The 26,286-nt window shown below is 37.3% G+C and overlaps 1 protein-coding gene across 1 annotated transcript in view; it reads right to left on the bottom strand.

Annotated features, from left to right (window-relative positions):
• The window catches only part of agap3 (ArfGAP with GTPase domain, ankyrin repeat and PH domain 3), a gene marked incomplete at its 5' end in the record, with an annotated part of 165,550 nt that extends 139,264 nt beyond the window's left edge, over window positions 1-26,286 (bottom strand). Inside the window, one exon of the mRNA XM_079601607.1 lies at window positions 25,447-26,286. Within this exon, the coding sequence (XP_079457733.1) occupies window positions 25,447-25,822 (376 nt within the window). The remainder of the gene's footprint in view (window positions 1-25,446) is intronic.

Genomic DNA, 26,286 nt, shown 5'->3' with positions numbered 1-26,286 from the left:
AAAATCCCATTATTAAAGTAATTAGAATAGAATTGTCATTGAAAATAATTTTACGAGTATATAATGCAATCGCAATGCCAAAAAAATAATAATAATGGTCCAAAAAAATATTTATAATCATTATGCAAAATATAATTATTTTTGTGTGTTTTTGATAGTGGGGTGAAATATGAACTGGGCATGTTTTCATGAGATTGTAAATTATGAAAATATGCCCATGTATTTGCAAATGAATGTTACCCAATACATACACCTGAGGCACTCCATAACACCCATCAAACAAGACCCCATTTGGAGAACCACCAACATAAATAATCCACATTATAAATTGAATATAAAATCATCAACTGTATATATATATATGTTTAAACTGCACTTTCAATTTAAGATTATAAGATGAGAACTGACTGAAACCAGTACGAACAAGCAGGATACGAAATGTGTTATATTTAAACTATTCTGAATGAAAGTACAGAGAGGACCAAAGTTATTACTGTACACAACTACACACATAGCAAAGAGCTGTAATGGCATGCTTAAAAAAGAAAAGAAAAAAAGAAAAACATTTCCAGAGTATGTTTAAAACCTGATTCTTCATGCCATTTGGAGGCAGAAACTTCAAAATTGACACATTTAATGAGGCTGTTATGTGGTAGCAGCTATATATACAGTATATTAGTCATGAAATTACATTCAAGAGCTTTCAACTAATCAAAATGCCTTTTAATATCTTTAAAATGCATGGAGTGGTACTAAGTACACGCTACGTACCTTTTTGACTAAAACGCAATTATTGCTGAATTATTTGCTGAAGCAAAATAAAGCTCTTCAATAACCAGCCAGCCATATAAATAAATTTGAAAACTGGATAGCGATTCATATTTACAACTGGAGTGCAAGTAACCAGTGTGCCTGTTTCATAAAGAGACATTTCTTACCTAAAAAGCAGATGTCATCAGGATTCATTTCAGCATGGAAGCACAGGACATAGAAAAAGGAAAAAAGACCATTAGTCAAAATATGGCACTCTTTAAAGACATTTTTTTATTCTTATTTGTCAAACATACTAAAGATGAATGATGATAGACAGCAAATGAGATAACTAAATGCCAAATAATTTTTTTTAAATATATTTCAAACAACATCTTGCTAAAACATTTCAATTAAAATAAACAGAGAAAAATAAAAACAAATATAGCTCGATATACAGATGAAACTCGAAAAATGTTAATATGGAGCAAAAGTTCATTTATTTAGGTGAAATATATTATATAGACTCATTACATGCAAAGTGAGATATTTCAAAACATTTTGATGATTATGGCTTACAGCTTATGAAAACCTTTTCACAATATTCTAATTTTGAATTTGGGGTTTTCATAAGCTATAAGCCATAATCATCAAAATTATAACAAATAAAGGCTTGAAATATCTCACTTTGCATGTAATGAGTCTATATAATATATTAGTTTCATCTTTTAAGTTGAATTAATGAAATAAATGAACTTTTCCACAATATTAACATTTTTCGAGTTTCACCTGTATATACAGAATAAATACTTCTAGATGTTTAATATATATGAAGATGTTCCTTGTGTTACTTCAATTGCAATAATGAAATGTTACATATACAGCTAACCGTGTCTGATGAATTGTTATATCGCTAGTCAAAACAATTGAAGAATAAAACATAGACAAAACAAATGTGTGTCAGAAGAACATCAATTAGCTGAAATCACTTCGCAATTGCTTAGCCACTATTCTCAATATCTTCCGTCTCAATGCATCTTCAGTGTTTGGGTCACAGCAAGCTGTGTGTGGCAGGATCAACCTGAAGTATATTCCAGTTTCATCCATGTTTTCCATCACTAAACAACCTTTCTAACCTCAGACTTAATCCTGCAGAGTTAATCAAACCATAAAACATGTCAAAACAGACTTTCGAAACAAGTCTCTGTTACAAAACAGACACTGGAAAACATTAATAAGTAGCTCAGTGCTCTGAAGTAAAGGTCATTGAGCTCAATACTACAGCGATACTAACAAGGACTGAGAAAAGGCATCTGGCTGAAAACATGTGGATCCTAAAGGGCTTCACTACAAACACAAGGAAAAACAAAAGCATTTCAGGTCTAGAAGTTATTTATAACACTTTTATTCATCATGGATACATTAAATTGATCAAACGGTGACAGTAAAGACATGTATTATTGTTATAAAAGATGTATAAAAGCTGTTCTTTTTAACTTTGTACTTTAAATATTAAGCAGCACAACTGTTTTCAACATGTTTCTTGAGCAGCAAATCAGCATATTAGAATGATTTCTGAAGGATCATGTGACACAATATTACTGTTATTACTAGGGCTGTAAACGATTAATCGCGATTAATCGAATCCAAAACAAAAGTTTGTGTTTACATAATTTTTGTATACATAAATACACACATATGCATGTAGAAAAATTTGTTATTTATATATAAAATAGTTCTATTTATATAATATAAAAATATATATGCAGTATATAAATGCAAATATTTCTCAAATATCATACACATACATGCATGTGTGTGTATTTATATATACAACATAATTATACACAATACACACACATATATATTATGTAAAAACAAACTTATTTTGGATTCGATTAATCGCGATTAATCGTTTACAGCCCTAGTTATTACAGTACTTCTGCCTTGCTGAGCATAAGAGAGTTATTTACTTATTTGCCAATATCAAATCTCAGTAACATGAAGGGGGCAATAGTTCAAATGTGGCATTAAAGCAGATGTGTTTAGGTATTCAGGTAGCTATACCATGTTAATAACATCTGGCTTCCTCAGCAAGATCAGTTTCAAACAGCATGACCTCAGGAAAGCTGACCATACCTAGACGTGTCTGCATTCATGTATTTGCAGAGAGACAGGATGGGATAAATCTCTCATTAAGGAGAGTCAAAATCGTTTAATCTGAATTGCACTTACACACAGAAACGCAACATGAGGTCATGAGAGCGCATATACACACAAACACACCCACACCGCGGTCTTAAGTGAAGGATGAGGTATCATGCTTTGAGAAAAGCACTACTTTATCTTCCTCATTCTCTCTAACTGAAGTTTATCCCATCAGTCCGTTCTCTCAGTTACGTAACGCCACCTCTTCCGCCCACGTCTCCGCTGCATCTCTCAATGGAAGCCGCAGCGACACGGAGCCGAGAGTGGGATTCACACGGAAACGTGCTGGGAGTTATGGAACATTAAATATGATACATTACACACGGAAACCCAAAACGTGTGCTTCCCTTCTCTCTCTGACGCATCCTTCCTCTTCCTCTGTCGATCCTTCATCTTTTCAAATAGATGTCTGACCTTTCAACTGAGGTGTTGCACATGGGCGCAGGACAATAAATATGATCAATAAATAAATAATTATTGCGGTGCAGGAAAAAACAGATACGGACTGACTGGCCTTTATGACCTGCTGTGAAACAGACACCTCGAAACAAACTGAAATGAAACACATTCTACACTTTATAGCATTTGATGCTACACTTAGAGTTAAATGAGCTGAATAACCTTATGCAAATAACCTTTGTTGGCTAATATATTGTGGCTAAAGACACACATTTACATGTATTCATTAGACACACACATAATGTGTGTGTGTGTGTGTGTGTGTGTGTGTGTGTGTGTGTGTGTGTGTGTGTGTGTGTGTGTGTGTGTGTGTGTGTGTGTGTGTGTGTGTGTGTGTATAAATTTATTTAGTTGCATGATATATTTATAAAAATATAATAAAAAATGTATATGTAAATAAATTTTTATATGTAGTATTACCACTTTACTTTTTTGTATTAGCAAACAAAAGTTTTTAGAAATATTTTGATTTGTTTGTATTGTTATTTTCATATAGATTTCATCTTTATTTTTATATATTTTTCCATATCAAAGAAAATATTTTTTTAATCTAATGTAATATTATTTTCATGACACTTAAGCACATTTTCCAATTCTCATTATATATATATATATATATATAATTTTTTTTTTACTGTATTATAGTACAAAAAATACAGTAAAAAAGAAATCATCAGAAAATTAAAAATTAAAAATCAGTATAAAACAGTACAACAAACACTGTTTTTTTTTACATTACAGTAATATAATGAGATTTTTTGCATTACGTTAATGAGAAATTGCTGGGAAAAAAGGTCAACAATTTTAACAGTCCTAAAATTTGTCTTAATTTTCCTTTATCAAAATATTATTTAGTATTTATTTTGGGGTGAAATATTACCTGGACATGTTCTTGACCAGTTTTGTGAGATTCATTCATACGTTCATAGTGAGAAAAACCTCAACATTTCCATAATATATCCCCTTTAATCAGTGACGTATCACGCAAAAGGCTTGTTCTCCCAGTTGGGACGGCCCATTGGCTCTGCTGTAAGCTCACTGGACACTCCTGAGGTCGATCTGACCCTCTGCTACTCTCTCCCACACGAGCTCTCTGAAGGAGTGTCTGAAGAGACAACGCCGACGTTAGCACCGCCGATTCTCCTCGTTTCCACCCGCCCACATCCACCTACGCACCCACTAACACACACGTTCCTCTCACTCTATTGTGCCAGCACGAACACGCTCTCACCCACATTCACAACGGGGCGATTTCCACATCACCGCGCTGTGATAAAGACGGTACGAGCGGCATCAGTGCTCTGTGGGACAAGCTATAGATATCACTGCTTCACCCCGACACCTAATGAAGGCTCCGGGTCTTCAGCGAGTACGTGTGATCGCAGAGGTGTGATCTGAAGAGTGTTATGGAACAATTTCTGCTGTGCAAAGATAGCCCAAATTTCAGATATTTGAGTCGTTTTATGATAACATTAAAAGACTCGAAGGAACCCTGAAGGCTGGTATAAAATAAAATTGTTTTCTTTGTAATGCCTAATGAGCAGACGTAAGTTAAAGTCACACAGAGATGCAATGTTAATGCATTTAGTAATACAAAAAAGTTTATATAAAATGACCACATTTGAAAAATGTCATATAGCAAACATTGGTCTTCTCTTATGAATGAATAATATCACACAAAATTGTATTCCATCAACCACAACATAAAAATATTGTGTGATACAAAAATATTTCAACAAAAGATTGTGCTGACTAAAATAATAATAAAATTAATTTAAAATAATAATAAAATACAGAATAAATATAATATATATATAATATATAACAGAATATAATTAGAAAATAATAAAATTAATAAATGAATACATAAAACAATTTAAATAAATTAAAAAAAGAACAAAAATATAATTAAATTAAATTAAAATGTATTTAAAATAATAATAAAATACAAAATAAATTAATAATTAAATTTAAATAATTGATATAATTAGAAAATAATACAATTCATTTACTATTAATGAATGAATACATAAAATAATTTAAATAAATGTAAAAATAAAAATAAATAAATAGCTATGGGCACTGCTATGACGGTTGCTTACTGGTTAAAAAAGTAAAAGCACACCTCTCCTCAACAAGTTTAATACTGTGTTCTACAGATCTGTCCAACTCATCAACAATCATCACTCATTAACTGGCGCGTTGGAGGTGAAGGCAATGCCATCCATTTTCACATTCTTCCTTTTCTAACAGGTTAGCGCTTTTTTTTCTTTACAGTGAGCGGATGAGGAAAGGAAGTGCATAATGCATTTGTAAAAGCTCAAGGCTGGCGTTGCTGAATGCAGAGTTTCGCTGCCAGCTTCCCGCATAGCTCAAGAAGCGTCCATTCATTCTGCTGAGAGAGAGAGAGAGAGAGAGAGAGAGAGAGAGAGAGAGAGAGAGAGAGAGAGAGAGAGAGAGAGAGAGAGAGAGAGAGAGATGTTCTTCCTCTGTTTTGTGAAGGACGACAGATTGATATTCGTGTCCGCGCGTTTTGGAATATGTTTTATTAGCTTTGAATGAATTAAATCTACTGATTGTGGGTCTTTGTCTTTTGATACTTGATGATGGGTCTTGATTTTATGTCACTGATTCACTGAGAGCCCATAAAATCAAAATGTGTGGCATCAACCTCATGTAGCTTTGAGGTACGCGAAACCACACACAACCTTTTAAGTCAACAATCCCTGTCCACAACCACTGGCCTTCTGGGTATTTAAGCGAACACTTGACCCACTGAGATACTCTTGATCCTTTCAAATGTGAGTTTTTAGGAACAATTCCCTACGTGGTTAAAGCAAGCTCTTTCATTTCTTCACCATTGCACTGAAATCTTTTAATGAATTCTTTTACATACACAGATTAACATCTTTAATTTAGCACCACTTAATTTAATATATTTCAATGCCGCGTATAAGAGACAAATTAAACATCTAGTGATTTATAAACCCCATTATGATATGATTAATGCCAACAATACATCCAGTACACTTTATAATGGGACTTAAATATGCAACTAGATAAAATAAAATAAAATGTGGGGTGAGAACAAAAAAAAAAAAAAAAATAAAAAAAAAAATAAATAAATAAAATAAAATGTGGGGTGAGAACAAAAAAAATTAAAATAATAAAAAAAAAAAAAAAAAAAAAAAAAATGTGTGGTGAGCAGGACGAGGTCGAGGGCTTGTCCTGCTCGCCATAAAATAAAATAAAATAAAATAAAATAAAATAAAATAAAATAAAATAAAATAAAATAAAAATGGTGATTGCTAGGTGGCTGCTTACTGGCCAAAGTAAAAAGAGCCCAACTCGAAGTCTCTATATTCGGGTCACTCTATTGCTCAGGTCACTCATTCAAATGCAACTCAAATGATTTCATTAATGTCTGTTGCACAAACGACGCAGGATGAATTATAATACTTGGAACACAAAGCATGAGCAATAATACTAGTGATGCCTGCCTTCGCAAACACTGTTTATTGCAAACATTCCTTACTGAGAAAAAATCGTCCTGAGTGGCTAATGATTTATATCAGCCGGCCGAGAAACCTGACTCATCTAATTAGTCAACACTCAATTAGATCAAATGTTGATTGATAAACCGCTCTAAAGCCATAAATGACAGAAAAGTGCAGATGGATGACAGCAGCGCGCCTGCAAGCACTGTGCGCATCAGCAATGCAGCTCTCTAATGACCTTCTTGTAACAACGTCTCCATAGTAACGCTTCTTTAAACAGGGTAAATCTGAAACTTCATTCATATTTATGACTGCAAACATGTCACTTCGCTCATTCGCACGTAACCTCCAGGATGCAATTTTCGAGTTTGAAAAATTCTCCCCCTTGTCAAAGAGTTGTTGATTTGTGTATGCCTCTCAGCGTGTTTTTTTTTTTTAAATGTGTGTGTGTATTTGCTGGTGATGTTTTTTTGCCAGCAGGTATTCTTATGTAACATGTTATTCTGCATTTTCTAAACTAGACACACTGGCAATCACTGCTAGAGAAAAACCAAAAGCAACCAACCTCTCGCTTTTTCTTAATGAAATTTTCGGAGCCAATTTGTAACAGGTTTACAACGCAACAATATTTATCTTGGCTTTTTGTCCATGCAAACCATGAATAATGAACAGAAAACTAATTAAAACTCTGCTTTTTCATATAATGAGGCTGATGAACTGTGCTGGAATTGTGAGTCTTTCAGTAATGCATTTTTAAAAACTAATTTGACAAACTGACAGACTGATAATTCATCAAAGCCATTATTAAATGGTTAGTTCACTTAAAAATGTCATTATTTACTTACCTTACGTCGTTCCAAACCCGTTAAACTTTTGTTAATCTTCAGAACACAAATGAAGAACGTTCCTCCAATGACAGCTACGCAACTACCACTTCGAAGCTTTAAAAAGTTCATAAAGAGATCGTAAAACTAATCCATACGAGTTCAGTGGTTTAATCCAAATTTTCTGAAGAGACTCGATTGCTTTATAGGATTTAATTTAGGTTTTTATTCATATATAAACAGTAGCTAAGTTTCCATCCACTTGTCAATCGAATTATCTGAAGTTCGGTAAAAAAACTCATGCGAATAAAGCTGGTGAAAGTTTCCATCCAACGGCTTTAAAGCGAATAAAAACATGTGCGTAATGATCAATTTGCGATCAAATTGGTATATGGAATTGATTTGAGACATTTTAAGGTGTTTCCATTCATTTTCGCACTGAATCGCACAACATTCAAGCCAACATTTGCGAACAAAGTTTTGCTAGACAAAATGCAATTCATTATTTATTCGGCAGATAACGTTTCCATCAGCGTTTATCGCATAAGCCGTATATCGATCAAGATCAAATCCGATGAGACCGAACGTATTTCATTTGAGTCGATATTCATGAAATTCAATCGAATTTTACTGTTTCCATATGGCATTTTTCATTCGATATCACTTAATTTGGATAAAAACGTGGATGGAAACATAGCTATTGATATATAAACAGCGAACATAAACGGAAGCTAAACTGAAATTGCTTGACGTGCGAGAACAAACCTCTTGCTGAAGCTCAAAGTGATGCGTAACACGAGAATGAACCTCATTGGTTCTCGCACATCAAGCGAACATGCTTGAGCTTCTGTTTACCACAACTTCATACAGTTAATGAATAGGTAAATAAAAGCTTAAATTAAATCTGATTACCATATAAAGAAAAAAATACAATTTGGACAAAACCGCTTGAATAATGTGGTTATTTTTTACAATCTCTTTATGAACTTTTCAAAGCTTAAAAAAGTGATAGTTGCGTAGCTGTCAATGGAGGGACAGAAAGCTCTCAGATTTCATCAAAAAGATCTTCATTTGTGTTTCGAAGATGAACAAAAGTCTTATGCGTTTGGAAAGTCATGAGGGTGAGTAAATACTTACAGAATTTACATTTTTGGGTGAACTATCCATTTAAAATAACACATCCTGACCCAAACATCTTTAGTCCACCTGTCAGGTAAGAGATTGTATTATCAGGAATGCTGACAAAGGACCAGTTTTCCACATCTATGCTTTTTTTTTTTTGCCTCTATACGAAAAAACTGCTGATCCACAGTCAGAAGTAATGTTCTGAGCAGCAGTACACTCTTAATGGCACCTCTCTCAGCAAGCACCAAATAGGATTTAGCTGTGAACTCGGAGCAAAAGGGAACGCTGCAGATACCACAGGAACTGAGCTTCTTCAAGAATAAAACTGATGGAGAGGCTGCGTGCCGATACACATGACTCCCTATGGAGCATTCACTGTGTGCTCTCAACACACTCAACATGGGACATCTGCAGAAGTTCACTTCACTTGACAACATTCGTTCATTTGGAACACCCTGCAATGTCATATATATAGGGCTGCATGATATATGGAAATATATGGAAACTAAATATCTCAAATGTACATATCGCAACGGCCTGCGATATCTGAATGATTTTAATAGGCTACTTCAAAAAGTTAAGTCGACGCATATAGCAGAGAATAGACTTGGCACACGGATGTTACATACATGATGTTAAAAATAGTTAAGCGCAATAACTTATTGTACTCACACTATCTGACATAGGCCTAATAAAACACACACAGAAAGCGATCCCAGACTCAGTTCTCTTTTACGACTCAAACGGTCTTGAAAAGTATGCATATTAAAGCTACAAAAGTTATTATTGCATATTATATTTTTCTTCAATATTGTGCAGCCATAAAAAAACACTGAATAAGGAGTCAGGGTTATTTAATACATTCATGTATATGTATGTTAATAATACAATTATGAGTAAACTAAATGTATAAAAGTAAATAAATTTAAATTAAAATGTGTCAAAAAAAAAAGTTAAATATGCATTAATGCACACAAAAAATGTTGGTTTAACTTAAAAAAGCAAGTTTAAGCTTGTTGCCTTAAAATTTTGAGTTCCTTGTAATTAAAAATTTGAGTTAATACAATGAAGAAGAATGGTTTAATAAACAGAAACTCAAAATAGTATGTTATCTTCACACATTCGTTATCGAAGTTGATTTGACAAAAGATAAAAAGTTGTGAAAACAAATCATGAAAATATTTTTTTACAGTGCATAAATAAAATAAAAATTCTGGGTGGTTGCTAAAGTATTACTAAATGGTTGCTAGGGTAAATATATAAAAGATAAGATAAAATAAAACACAATAAAATAATTTATATAAATGTAAATTTTCTGTGTATTAAATAAAATAAAAAAGTATAAATCTAAACAAACAAACCAATATTTATTTATTTTTTAAATATGTATTAAATATTTACATAAAAGCACAGCGTACCCTCTATCAGGCAACTGGAACAAACCCAGCATTGAGAATTGGGGGAACACAGGAAATCAAGAGGTAAACAAAATCATACAGCAATTCCCTCAAGAGCAGATCTGGTCCCCTGATCTCGGTCCAGCCTCCCAAAGCCAAATTCTGACCGAACCCTATTACAACTAAAGACACGGGAATGACCTCAGATCAGCACTGATCTGCATTTACTCCCAACAGAGCGCTCACCCAAAGTGATGAACAGAGACGTTTTCCTGGAAAAGAGTAATGTAGGAAACCTAAAAATACCCATCAGCTGTGGGACAAGACAGAGACCCCAGTAAACTCTGTAACATTGCATGGGAATGTCAGGATTTCCATATTCACAGGGATGGGGCAGATGTGTTGAATCATGGGATCACGGATTTATCTGCAAAAGTTGTAGAAAACAACAGATGGTTGCTAGTTCCTAATTAATAAATTAAGCAAAAGTGTCTCTGAAAGATATAGACGCACAATTTATTGGAACCAGATCGGATAGCAGCCATTATTAAAAATAATTAATGTTATGGTTTTGTATTAATATTGGATATTTAACTGTGGATTTTAGATTACTTTTACTAATTTACAGACTTCTTAAAGAGCATTTTACTATTATATAGATGCGTAGTCCACAACTATTAATTAAAAAAACACACTGACTGTACATTATAATGTTGTGATGCCTCTAGGCATTGATTTAGCATTGACTAAAACTATTGAATGTAGCTTTTTGTTGTGTTTGGACTAAATATACTATTTTGGAAAAAAATTGCATACATTTTTAATAAATTGCATAATTTTTGAAGAAACAAAATAGTATAATTTATTCGTTTTCATAAACAACATGAAAAGAATTATTGGCTTATCATTATCAATCAGAATTGTAATATTGTGCATGCATACTGAAGAAAATGGAGTTCATTGAATATCTGTATAAAAAAAGGCAAATAAAATGTTTGTCAATCCTTCTTGCATAAAGAACAGTTGTAATTGGTTTTGTGACCATTTTCCACCCACTCACTAACCCGATTATTGAATAAAACAGGCTGATTTAGCAAATGTACCTTTAAGACTTCTATAACCTTCAAAAGAGCAAGAAAAATACAGTTTGCCATGATCAAATTTGCCCAATTCATCCAAAAAAGACCATATCACAAACCCAGCGTCACATTGGTAAAACTCTACTGGAAATTGCTTTTGCTAATTGTATTCACTTTGCAAAAGAAACAAAACCGATATTGAAACAGGACAAAAAGAAAAGGAAAAAAAACCCTGTGGTCTTAAAATTCACACAATCCGCCATCGCAGACGAACAAAGAGGAGGACAATGAGTGAATTCACAGTGAGGTGCCAAGCGTTGTTCCTACACCTCCAGCTGGTTCTGCCAAAGGACACCCATTCTCCCGCTGCCGTCTCCAGGAATCAAGGAGAGAACCACCTCAAAATCACTTCACAAACATGGCCTCTGACCAAAGAAGACTGAGTAGCTGAAAAAAAAGCCTATATTGCAATGTGTGTGTTACACAAGAACACGTGTCGTGTTGCACTGAACGCACTATGGCAGGTTTCCAAACATAGCTATACAACTTTCAAAATCTGATAGCAAATTGAAGTTCGGGGCAGATTTTGTCTTGATCTGAGGATCCATTGTTATAGGCCCAATTGCGTGATAAACGCATGAATCCTTTTTAACGTAATATCTTACAAAACGATCGGTTTTGAAGCTCATTTCTGTTTAGTGCTGAAGGCGGACACCCACAGTCATCAGCAAAAGCTGTAAACTAACCGAGCCAACACTCCACTCCTGAGGCCTCCACGCCACCCCCTCGTGACACCCACAAAACAGCTCTTGGAAAGTTGCTGTTAGATTTTACAATTTTTACAACCCGGTGAAACTGGCCGCTACTTCACACAAAATCGCATTAAGCAAAGATGGATCATTCAAACTCATCCTGCCCCACAATTTTCATTGGAAGTATTTTAGCTGAGGTGGGTTAGATGAATTTTCTTTCAACTGTATGAAAAAAAACATCAACATTTGCAAAAGAAGTTAAACGGATTAGTTAATGGTCTGTCATCTGCTTCTTTTGATTGTAACCTCTAAAATAGTTCAAATGCAAGCTTTCTCTTTTAGTAAAAGGCTTGACCTCTGTATAACCTTGGTCTTTTCAAGGTTTGGACACTGACAAATGTAGTTATGCAGGAATCAGGGTGCGCTAAACATGATAACCCAATCAGAGATAGTGTGTACACATAGATAGACGTACAGTACCTGGTCTTATGCAAACGGTGACCTCCTATAGTTGGTATGAAGTGAAATATAGGCTAAAATAACATGATTGAAAGAAATGCTAGTGAGAATCTACAAAAAGCTACAAATTAAATATAAAAATTGCAATGTATTCCTCCTATTAATTTTACTTTTAAACTAGATCTTGTCAAACTAAGCTAATCTAGTTCACCTACAGTCAAGCTAGATACTTGTGATTAGTAACACGTTTTTTAAATATATAACCTACCATTGCATTTAATTATATGATGATTTATACTTTAAATAGCCATTTCTGACACAAAAACAAGGGATTTGAATGAGTGACTGAACAGTGAATTCACTCAAATTAATCCAATGCTACATATATAGAGAGAACAGTTTATGATGAACCAAATCACTAAAATGAATCAGACTTACTAGCACTATGTATGAGAGAGAGAGAGAGAGCGAGAGAGCGAGAGAGAGCGAGAGAGAGAGAGAGAGAGCTGAGTGTGTGTGTTCGATTAGCAGAGCTCAGAGTAGCTGGTACAAGTGATTTTTCAAAACTATTTTCCACCGAAAACCCTATGGACTATACATCACCACAGGTAGATGTGAATGAGTCACCCTAAATAGGTGATTCTCCTGCACACGGTGGCCTAAAGTCACAGTCATTCACAAGAGTATCACTTTACGCTAGTGTTTCAAATGGCTTCAAAAACCAAGTGCTCATGGGAAATACGTGTGTGACGAGCCATAAACAGAGTACTCTATACTCCAAACAGATCCATCAATCCATGAGGAAAACAAGCTGAGCACAGTTTACTAACACAACCTTGACTTAACACACACTTCCTGCCTCAAGCGGAGACAAGTAGGTAAAGAGCTGCCAAAAAAGGATGCCCTTGAAAGTTGACGTACGAGCGAAAAACTGTGACACGGCCTTGTTTTATAATTGCAGTTAATAAATTCAATTTAACTTGCGCAGGTTTGAAGTCCCCAAACAGGACATGCAAGTCCAATTAGCTGTTCGGTGTGGGAGCTTTAGGCAGTGACGATATATGCTCAACAGCACATGCTGTGGAGCTACTCTACATCCTGCTCCCACATATGGCGCGCTCCATTTCTCCAAGACCGTACTAACGCTGGGGGACGGGGGTGTATCCGTGAAGAGGAGCCAGAACTGTGTGAATATCCCTTCCTGACTGCACGGCAGTCATGCCCTTGTGGTTTAGCCTGCGTCACGGGGCTCGGTATCCAACCAGGTGGCGCCCGCCGTGGGGCAAACCAGGGGTCCTGTTGGTGTGTACGCCTGGATAATCCCAAAGGAATGAAAAGCCTTTGTCACTGTAAGCATGTGTAGATACAAATAAGAGGGTCTCCACTGAGTTGTGCGTGTTTGTTTGAATGCGCCGGTCCTAGCAGTGAGGAGAACCGGGGTCTTTGGCAGGCTTCAGTCGCCGCTCTCCAAACTCTCCTCTCATGTCACAGACCATCTGCTACTCAGCAGCCACGCTGGCGCCGGAGATGAGGCGCACCGTTCTGGTCCAGATGCCTATTCGGCTGTACTTACAGAAAGTCAGATCCATCACATCCATAAGTTGGTGAGATGATCTCAGATCAGCATCATACACTCCTACCCTCAAAATCACTTTGCAGAATTCCTGAAAAAACTACAATCAAATCTAGCATCAATGGGGGTGTTGGGGGATGTAATTTAGAGGAATATTCCAAGTTAAGCTTAATCAACAGCATTTGTGACTGATTACCACAAATATTCATTTCCACTTATCCCTCCTGGTTTACAGTGAAACACTTACAATGCAAGTGAATGGTGCCAATCTGTAAACATTCAAATACTCACTGATTCAATAGTATAGCCACAAGACATACAATATGCATGATAACATGATTATAGTCTGTACAAATTGCTTACTAATCTTTTCCGTGAAAAGTCAGCATAACATGTAACATCATAAACCCTAAAACGACTGTTAAAATGGCCATTTAAACAGCTTTACAGCTCAAACACAAGATCATATACAAGTTTGGGGGGGGGTTAAGTGATTTTATTTGTAAGTGTAAGAGCTAATTATAGCTTCACATTTCTGCTTTTAAAGGATTAGTTCACTTTTAAAGTGAAAATTCTGTCATCATATACTCACCCTTAAGTTGTTTCAAACCTGTATGAATTTCTTTCCTCTGCTGAACACAAAGGAAGATATTAAGAAGAATGTCGGTAACCAGACAGTTTTTGGTTCCCAATGACTGCCATAGTATATTTTTTTCCTACTATGGCAGTCATTGGGAACCAAAAACTGTCTGGTTACTGACATTCTTCTTAATATCTTCCTTTGTGTTCAGCAGAGGAAAGAAATTCATACAGGTTTGAAACAACTTAAGGGTGAGTATATGATGACAGAATTTTCACTTTAAAAGTGAACTAATCCTTTAAGTCCTCCAAAAATTGGCCCCATTCACTTCCATTGTAATTACCTCACCATAACCTCAATTTTCGATTTGACGAGATGTGCATTTTCATTTTGGAATGGTAATCTTAAGTCACAAATGCTGTGGATTGCTAGAATCTAGAATATAATTAGTAATTTAGCAGACATTTTCATCCAAGCAAAAATAGCTTGTCACTGGTGTAGTACCCACATATGCCGTCATGTTTATCTACCACTAAAGAGAGCATTTTAGTAAATGAAGGTACTAATGTGTATCTTTGAAGGTACAAGCTTTTACATCCCTAAAGGGACAATTATTATACTTACTAAAGGGATAATATCCATAGAGCAACCAAGGGTTAGGGTTCAAGTTAAAATTGCTCAAGGGTGCAATGGTGATGTTTAGAAAAATATATCTGCACGATTCAATTTATTTAACAAAATAACATGTAATTTACTAGAGGTTCTGACTTAAAGGTTGGGTAGGTAAGAATTGTCTAAAGAACTTTTTTTCAAATTGGCTTAAACTGTCTTTATATACCAAAACATAATTAAAATGTAAGTACTTTGAAAAAGAGAGTATAAAAATTGAGTGACTATAGTGTATTTAATCTTCAAAAAACACAGCTCATTAATTCCTACCGGGACGAAACAAGTGATTGGCTTGCGCGACTGTCACTCTCCGTCGCCATGACTACCGCCGCTATTACTGGCTCTGCCCACGTGCGCGGTTTTTAGGTGGGAGTGAATGGAATTAATGAGCTGTGTTTATTGAAGATTAAATACACTAGAGTCACTCAGTTTTTTATACTCTCTATTTCAGAGTACTTGCATTTTAATTATGTATTGGTATATAAAGACAGTTTAAACAAATTTGAATAAAAGTTTTTTTAGACAATTCTGACCTATCCTACCTTTAATGTTAAATGCTGCAATCTATTTAAAAATGTTTCATTAATTTAAATGACTCGCTCGTAAAAACTTGTTACATTACTGGATGAATCAGCGTTTAAAACAAATCTCTTGAATAAATGATTCAATGACTCACTCATTAATACTTCACTTGTTTCATTACTGGATGAATCAGCGTTTTTTGATGTATCTCTCGAATGAATGTTTCCTTTTTAAACAGTCACTTGTCGCCACCTACTGGTGTAACAATGAAATTGATACAATCTTAGTTTGAAGAGACGAGTTACGGTCAAAAGGTGATTTGCTCTATTTTGTTTGAAAACCGTAGACATCAATCTTTATATCTTACCTATAAACTTTATCCCAGTACTTCATCGTGCAGCTCTACTATGGACTAAGAGTGTTTCTTCCACAGTTGATCCCTTGACCGCAATCAAAACACAGACCCCTGGCTGCTTCTGTGGACCAGAACATGTGTGTTCACTTAAGAATAGCAAAAAAAAAAAGAAAGGCTCACAAACAAGCGGAGAGAGCACCTTTGTGTAGTGGGAACAATGGCCTACATTATGTTCCAGAGATAGGCCGTGGCTTTAGAGTTTCCCCGCTATGAAAAGAGCCTCTTCACGAGCACACTTTTTGACCCGTGACCTCTCGCACTTACGACCTCGAAGCATCCAGAGCGCGCCAAGTTCGGGAAGGTTTTAAACCAGCGATTGAGAGACTTAGGATAGAAATAAGAGCTTTCGAGATTAAACCATGTGGAGAATCTTCCTTCAGTCGTGGATCTGAAAAATCCATCGGTTCCCAACGAGACCGTCCAACGGTGCGAAGCATTACTTTCTTGTTTTGGAGTTTGATTTGATGTCTCCAGTGTGTCTTGTTCCAAAACAATCTCTTTGGTGAAAAGCTGAAACAGATGCACAGACTGAATGATGATCACTCGCAATAAACAACTGCCAAAGATGAAAAAACCAATGACAGAGATATCCGTAAGACAGAGTAGAGATACATTTTTTATGAATGAATTTGTACGATATGCTAAGAAATTTAGTACTTTTTCTAATGGAAAACTTTAAATCCAAACGGCTTTCAACAAATCATTGTTCAAGTCAAACTACTTGAGAGAAATTATATTAAATTATATAAAAGGGACCTTGGTAACTGCTTAGGTTTATTAATCCCAACTAAGGCTGCAGGATACATAATTTTAGCATGGATATCGCGATGTGCGCATCCGTGATAGTCACATCACAGGATGTGAGATGTCAAGTATAGCGATCGTACCAGGGACATTGAAGCTTTGAAGCTTCCCCGGGTGCCGCCATTGGCTAGCGGACCCCCACCTGCTGTTAGCATTCCATTGACTCCCATTCATTTTGGCGTCACTTTGACAGCGAATAACTTTACATCTGAGGCGTTTAAAGACTCCATTTGTCCATTGTTTATTTCTAAAGAAACACGAAAATGTATAAAAGGCTCCAATACCTGGGGGGAAATTTTCTATATTCACTCCCCTACAAAATCACCACAATCAGGGTGAACGATTAAACATTAGAATGATTAATTCTTTCCAAATAGAGCTATTCAAGTCAGCCGTTTTTCCAATATTGCGCGGCCCTAAATACAAACCAAATTATTGTTATCCTATATCTATTCTGCTTTATGTCATTCTAAAGACCATTACTGAGCAAAGCATGCAGGTTGCTCTTGAGTTTTGAAGTACAATTGGTCACTGGCAGAGCATCAATACTAATGCAACAGCAAACGTTCCAAACAATACCAATCCTTCGATACACTTCACTTCTATAGAGAAACAACGTTTATTTCAGCCGCAAAACCTTGCTTTTAGTCCCAGAGTGCATTTCCTTTATCTCTCAGCAGGCAAATAATTCATCTTTAATGTCTTAAGCACACCCATCAACATAACAAATTTGAGGAAACAAGATACTAAATAAGCCGTCTGCAGGCATCTCTGTCTTTTAGAATTATTGATTATCCTTTCACTTACGTAAATGGGACAAATCAGTTGTGTGTGTGTGTGTGTGGGGGGGGGGTTAACTCATAAAACACTGTTCCTCAAGCTTGGAATAGCGGAGTGAATATCTGAAGTGTTTTTTTAAACTCCTGTTCTGTTCTAATCTTCAACAAAGCTATAAGGCTCCGGTTCCTAAGCAACAGGCGTGCTGCAATAACGTAGGACGATCGCAGTAGTATCTGCAGTCCAGACACACAGGTGCATATTCACACGACAGCTTTTTCTGCAAAAAGCTTCACAAGCCTTGCTGCAGTCAAAATACCTGTGAAAACTCCCCTGTGATGATGCAGCACATGCAAAGAAGCCATTGCTATAGTGCAACTTGATGCTTTGCATGGAATACGTCGCATGCAATGCATCACAACGAGTCAGTACAGGTATTTTGACTGGGTTTTTTTGCGATGTGCATGAGCTTAACTTAAATGCATGAACTTAGATAAGAGCAAGATATTTTTGGCAACACATTTATTTCAGAAGGAGTCGGACCATCAGCAGGGAGTCAATTTTAAAATGTTAAGCTGCACATGTAAACGTCAAAAATCTTAATTTGATTCTGTTCCAAGACTTTCAGAAGGTTCTAGGCAGACAGACAGCACAATATTTAGAAACAAGCATGTTGCGCATAGAGATTTGTGCTGCTTATGACAAAACAAAGCATATGCAAATTTCTCAGGCACCAATTTTCTTTTCTGCTAGCCGGTTTTGAAAAGGCATACCTTCAGTGAAAGAGGAAGAAACCATTTTTACATAAAAGCACAAATAATCTGCAGTATTAACAAACCAAAATGCAAATGGAGTGCAACTATGATGATTTAAAAACGATTTAAAAACAAACTATTGGAATATAATATACATTTGCATGATAGGCTAGTTGTAGCAAGCAATGACAACCTCAAATGGTCACAAAGTCTGTGAATAAGAAATTCCTTTTACTGATCTGATTAGTATCACTGATCTAACATCATGCAAATGGGGTCATGATACCAAATTTCATACCAATGTCACAAAGTGAAATACTGATCACTGCCAAAATTAGCATAGTAGATCAAAACAATTGCACGTAGCCTTCAAGTATTGCTCAATAACATTGTTTGTCCATGTAATTACTGGAATAAACAGCCAGTCTGAATTTCAACTTTAGCTCCATTTGGAACTGTGGTTTCATTCAGACCCTGATGACATTGAATACAAAATTCTGTTTACACCAGTGAATATCTGCTGAAGGTCGTTCAGATAACGCTGACAAAAAGAATTAGTGGAAGAACGGCCACAGCATCGCTGCGGCAGATATAAAGTCACAAATTTGCTGATATGGCATCAGTTATAGCAGCATCAATGGCAGCTTAAAACAACAGCAATTACTTTATTCCCGCTGTTGTCTGAAGCTGTACCAAAGGACGCCGATGGCTAGAAAGCAGTTCGAACCAAATGCACCAAATGTTCAGAAATGCTCAGAATGATATAACATTAGCATTAGCATTATTGCACTATTCACAGAATGATTTGCTAAAAAAATACCCATAATAAGATATTTTTCAATTTTAAAGAAAACGTGAGTGGTGCCTTTTCAAGCACCTCAGGTGTTTTTAAATGTGTCGCTAGCGCATTTCTGGTTGCTATGGTGTTTTGAGTGGTCACTAGGGCGTTTCTATGCTGTTGCCGGGGTGATCTGGATGGTTCCTTCCTCACTCCCTTTTATTTTGATGATTCTACAGATTATCTTATTAAATTCTTCAGTGGATTGAGAAGTGTTATGGGGGTTGCAAAATAACCCAGAAATTATTTTTCTTAACCCAGCAGTTTTACAGTGTATCAAGCATTCCGGACTCATAACATTGTGGTCGGTGGCCCTTGGCTTTGTTGGCAGAATTTGGCCCTTGGTGAGAACTAATTGATGAACCCTGTCCTATAGGGAAACAACTGTTAAATCTATGATGTTTGTGGTCTCTCACATTTTGAAAATCTAATGTGGGCCAGCCTTAAGTCTCTTGTCGCCAAGCGGTTGCTATGGTGTTGCTATGTAGTTGCTGAGATGCAATACATCCTGTTTGTTATGCGTGTGGTATGACATGCTTTTACTTTCCAGGGTATTGACATAAAATGGAGGAGGATTATGTAAATACCATGTAAATATTATAACCAAAGGGGCATGACAGGGGTGAAAGAGAAGCAAAGAAAACAAATAGCTTTCTGCCTGGAGGCCTCTTGTGCTTAAGTGTGTAATTGCTTTGATGAACTGCTGATAAGCTTTATCTTTACCAAAAAGAAACACGAAATTAGACAGATTTGTTCTCTCTTTCAAAACCTGTTATATCACATTAACTTTCTGTTCTCTAATAACAAAACTGCATAAATAAAAGATACAAGAGGACATGACAGATGGAGGCGGATTTTTAATTCCCAACACACAGCGCACTTCGAGCTGAACTGGACTTTTTGTCATTTTGTAGGCCTACACAATTAAGCACGGTTATAATTCCTCTAGCAGGTTAAATCCAAACCATTTACTCTAGACCTGAACTAGTAATGAGAATGGTCTTAATGGACTGTCAACTCTACTAGCATATGGCTCTGTTTGGAATTGAATACTGTGTACTATTGTGAAACAAAATGCATTATGCAAAATATCCAGAAACAATCATGTATCAATAGTGCATTTCAGTGCATACTGGGATTTTAGATATTTACATATTAGGGTGTGATCACACAAGTTCGGCTCGCTTGGTTTGTTTTGTCTGGACCAAAAACAAATGGAGTCCTGGTTCACTTAACGCTCATATTGGCATTTTAACACCGAACCTAAAGATACTGAACCTAAAGGCATAGTGATATGTTCACAACCTGATTGGTCAGCTTTTATGACGTATATTTTGTGACCGAACATCCAAAACAATGCTGTGTGCTGGGCTAAATGTGCTCATTGTATGTGCATAGCCTACATATGATGGTATTTTGACCAGCTGAGAACTTGTGAAGTTTTATAAAATGTGTAAATGAGTCAAAACCGAGGCAGGAATCCCTCCGTCACACACGTAAACGATTGGAAGCTGTTTGATTGGTTCATTTGGAAGCGAACAGGGACCCATCTTTTCAGCGTCTCGGCCCACTTGTTTGGTGTCACCAGGGTTCAGATAGCAGCGTTCACACTTTTCAAATGACCTGCACTAATGGCGCTTTTCCACTGCATGGTACGGTACGGTTCGGTACGGCACGGCACGCTTTGGCGCTTTTCCACTGCATGGTACGGTACGGCTCGGTTCGGTACGGCTCACTTATGGCGCATTTCCACTGCATAGTACGGTACGGTACGGCTCGCTTCGGCTCGCTTTAAATGGTACCACCTCTGTTGAGGTTCCAAGCGTACCGTACCGATACTAAACGTGACGTGAAAACACTGCAGATCACTGATTGGTCAGACAGAATCGTCACTTCAGCGTCATTGTATTTGCGATACGAGACACTAAACCCGCTAGATTTAAATAGCCAGACAACAGCCAACGCAGTAGCACCTGTTTTTAGAGTATTTACTTGACAAAATAACTTTAAAAAAAATTAAAAAAGAAATGGCTGAATCGTGGTCAGTGGACGAGGTGCAGACGTTCCTTTTGTTGATTGCCGAGGAGCGGAAGTAGCACAGCTCTTAGCCGCACACGGCTACCACCGGACATACAACTTAACGATCAGTCCCACCCACTTTGAAGCGGTACTAACTGCAGTGGAAAAGCAACCGAGCTAAAGCGAACCGAACCGTACCGTACCGAGTTGAGTCGTACCACGCAGTGGAAAAGCAAAGCGAGCCGAACCGCTCCGCGCCGTGTTGAACCGTACCGAACCGAACCGAGCCGTACCATGCAGTGGAAAAGCGCCATAACAGAGCAATCGCACCAGGGTTCGTTTTAAAGCAACACCAAGGAACTTTTCCTCTGAGGTCACCCTACAGGTTGGAAGCGGAATTGTCCATTACCGCTGTCGTAAATAATTGAGCCTACTGTCGCACGCACGCTCGCGGTTTATCCAACACCGAGACAAGGTAGAGTATGTTGCATGATTTCATTAAAGTATGATGTATTGCGACATCAGAAACGAAGAAAAACAAAATAATGACTATTGTAACGCTTGACGCAAAGCAAGTCAAATTTGTAGTTTTCTTATGTCTCATTAGAACTACAGAAACTCTTACATAGTGTGGTTATAGCAGACAAAGGACCGCAAAGAGGAGGCATAAGTGCCTTTCACCCTGACACGACATGATGAACCGCTGAAACGATTTTGGAAACATTATTTTAAAGTAAAAAATCTTCCTTAGTGTTGCTTTAATCAAACCAAACATGCCAAGTGAGAACACACCCTTAGTAAGCATATATACTATGCTATTAGTAGACAGGGTTTGCATTGCACTCGGATAATGAACTAATGCCAAAAATCCCGACTTAATATTTCTCCTGTCATCAGCTGTTGATTGCCATAATATGATTTATAACGGTCAATAAAACATCCAGTAGTCAAGGGCACAGCTCACGTCACACCATTAGTGCTAATGCAAACGTTCCATCTGATTTAGATTTAACCCGATCCAAATCAGTTCCCAAACACTTACACCTCGATTATTGGTCGACAAGCTGGAAATCAATAGCATATTCCATTGCTGTCATAAAGGCTAGACATTCTGCATGTGATACATCACAATTATGCTTTTCCATGGCAACAGGAAGCCTTTACTCAGGTGTTACAGGCTTTCTGAGGATTTCTTTACAGGCCGGATGAGTCAGCATCGACCAGAGGTGACTGACACTGGACGTTACTGGCATTTGCGACAAAAAAGGGTAACTAGTGTTTGTCTGAGAGGGTGGGGTTATTTCAGGTCTGGGAACAAAAGGAATGCAAAAAAATTTAAGTCTTGGATTTTCAATGGCAATGCAAGCTAGAATCTTCTGGAAAATGCTTTCATTTCCAAAACACGTTAACAACAAGATAAATTTGCATATTTAGTAGTTAGAAATCACTGGTTTGCTGGTCCAGAGCCAGGGCTGCTCCTTAACCCTACCCCAAGTAAAGAGGTTTAGTTGGATAATACCATTAACACTGATTAATTACACCCTCAACAGTACAAGATGTAGATCTACACTAATATCCTGCGCTAAACATTATGCACAGAGGTCCCGTCCATCCGTAGCTGATTATTGGCACATCACAATATTGCCAACCCTTCATTGAATCCTCCAGTCTGGCTATATGGAATATATACAGGGATATTCACACCATGTTCTTTCATTTCGCCAGAGGAGAACTGGCACCCTGACTGAGCCTGGTTTCTTCCAAGGTATTTTCTCCATTTCTCTCGACTGGTGGAGTTTAGGTTCCTTGCCACTATTGCCTTTGGCTTGCTATTTGGGGTTTAAAAGACTTAAGATTCAGAAACACTGCTTTATCGGTTTGACTGCACTGCATTGAATGAGAACAAAACTTGATCTGAATTGAGCTGGATGATGACACCATTGCCTTCTATTGCCTTTGTTTCATAATTGATGAATTTTGCAACATCAACATTACCAAACTGAAATGAATCAACACTGAACAGACTTGAGCTAAATAATGATACTATTGTCTTAGTTAAGCTGCTTTATAGCAGAATTAGATTTTTTTTAATATATGAAGTTTGCATCATTGATTGTTATTGGCAGCTATGAAACACTCTGTATTGTAGAAATACCTAGGCCTATATAACTTGACAAATATTTGTAAAAGAAATTCGGTTTTGTAAAAAATCGATTCGGTCTTTGCAACCATCTCATGTTAATATATCATCAGCTTGCACACAACCCAGGCTCACACAGCGAAAAGGCAAACTCTAGCACTCCTGTCAACCCACTCGCCCCCTCGAAAGGGTGTCCGCTCATCCAGAAACTTCTCCATCTCCATCCCTCAACGGCAAAATGCACTGAGAGTTACAGAAAATCTCACCGGCTCACTGACTCACCAGTTACAACCACTCACAATCACCTCATCTTATGTGAAACCACTATTTATAACACAATAAATCATCTCACCAATGAACTTAAATGTTCTTCTTCACTTTTATGCTGTTTCTGCAGGGAATCGTAATGCCTTTACCAGAGAAATACTACTATATGTATCATGTAGCTGCTTCAGAAATACAGAAATGGATCATTCTAGCTCGGTGTGTGCTGCGAAACCTATAGAAACTCCCTGATAACAAAATAAGACTGCTTGAGTGGGTTTGTAATACCCTGCGACTCTAGAAGTGATGTGACTCTATAGCAGCAAGGGGCTCGATTTGCATTTAAATAACCTGTGACTAAAGCTCATCTAATCTGAACTCTCACCCTGACCGTTAATATGAGAGTCGAGAGGTCGGGTCTGTATAAAAATTGGGAGTCAGAGTCAATGTATCTGACATTATGAGGTTTATAAAGCTAAAAGCTCACTTTAGACAAGATGAGCGACTGATACTGACAAATGTTTTGCAGAAGAGCTTCTCATTATGAAACAATCGCATCTATGAAAATCACATCTGACTGGTGTGTCAATATTAATACAAAACGCCCCAAATATTTGATGATCTCCTCAAACAATCCAACTAAATGTTGTCTGTAATCCAAGACGCAAAACAAATATATTGTGCCAACATAACACGTAAAATAGTATTTACATTAAACCAATTCCAAATGCTAGTGTTTTTCTCATTTTATCTACCAATGTGTAATTAAACAACAAAAAGCATAGGACTTTAAGATATTTATTCCATATCTTGGTGGTCCTATCCATGGTTATCAAATTAAACATAATGCAGATAATGATTTGTGATGCATGTCATACGTTTCCCAGTTTGCATGCACCGTCAGCTTTTGTCTTTTAAAACCCATTTATATGGTAGCCAATCAGTCAGATATGTTGTAAACATTGTGAGAGTCAATGTCTTTGACATAATCAATCGATAAACTCACTTTAACCAAATGAACGACTGATGCACAAACAGTGGACGAGAGGAACCTCGGGAAGCATTTTTCCAGAAGAGCTTCTGATAATGAAACAATCAAATCTGCATTAAGATGTACTGTGAAAATTACATCTGACTGGCGTGTCAATATTAATGCAGAGAGTCACAAATCTTCGCTTCACAATTTAATTTACATCCATAACACACTCATGCGTTCTGGAAGCTCGTGGTTATGCAAGATCTCAGCTCTTCATTCCCAAACAATCCAACTCAACAAAGTGTCAACATCAGCTTTATTATCTATGCATCACCAAAGACTATTTTATTATGTCACAACATATTATGTCACAACTCATGCCACATTAAAATATTGTATTGCATATTAAGTGGTCCATGGCTATCAGTAGCCCCTAATTAGGATGATTAGGGATGTACACTCATTTATATCCCCTAGTTTTCACGCACCATCTGCTTTTGCCTTTACACTGACAGACAATACAATGCTTCATTGTGGCATCAATTAATCTGGCCTTGCGCTTACCTTCAATAGAGATCACATGCTCGCGGATCTGGTTCTGGAGGGCCAGGTCATCGATGCGCTCGATCAGGTCGTATATTGCATAAATGTTCGGGTGGACGGACTCGAACCGATGGATCTCGCCTCTGATGGCTGCTGAGTTGGACAAAACGAACTGGGAGCCCGACTGGCTGGACTGCGCTGCAGGGCCCGATACGGTTCCCGAGCCAAACTGACCCGCCCCGGAGCTCCCGGACGATCCGGATCCGAACTGAGGAGGAATCGACTGAGGACCGGGCACCGGTGTGGGTACCGTTCCCGGGGTGGGCATAGCGGGCTGGGACTGCTGAGAGATCCCGGACACTGACACCGAAACCGGGACGCTCGATTGGTAATTCATCGTTGTGAATTTAGGGACCGCTCACGGTAATAATAGAAATGCCGCGTTAGGAATGATTTGGAGAGCGCGCGACAAATCCGCACTGCACACTCTGATCTGATAAAGAATGATAACAACTAACTGTTATATGTGACGCATTAATGGGTTTCCAACAAATCCGCGCGCTTTGCTCATAATACCAAAACTTCAATCAGCATCATTGTTCCCAGCGACGATCTCGCTCTTTTGCGCGTGTCCTGTCCTTTATTGACAATGAAAGTCTTTCAGATGGACACACCTTTGTTTTGGGCGATCTTCTGGACCGAATCTCTCTCTGTTTTGCTTCCCAGCCTGAAGCGAACACAATGAGGCCGGTTATCGCAATGCGCCCGAGTCCATTGACTGACTGAATGCGACGGTTCTACACTAAAGTCATAAACACGTTTGAATCCCCTTTTGGTCCAAGAAGTCCCTCCCCGGCCCCC

The sequence above is a fragment of the Phoxinus phoxinus genome, assembly GCF_949152265.1.
Source record: "Phoxinus phoxinus genome assembly, chromosome: 24".
NCBI lineage: Eukaryota > Metazoa > Chordata > Actinopteri > Cypriniformes > Leuciscidae > Phoxinus > Phoxinus phoxinus.
Note: the sequence above shows the minus strand (reverse complement) of the source record. Positions and strands in the feature narration are given on the sequence as shown.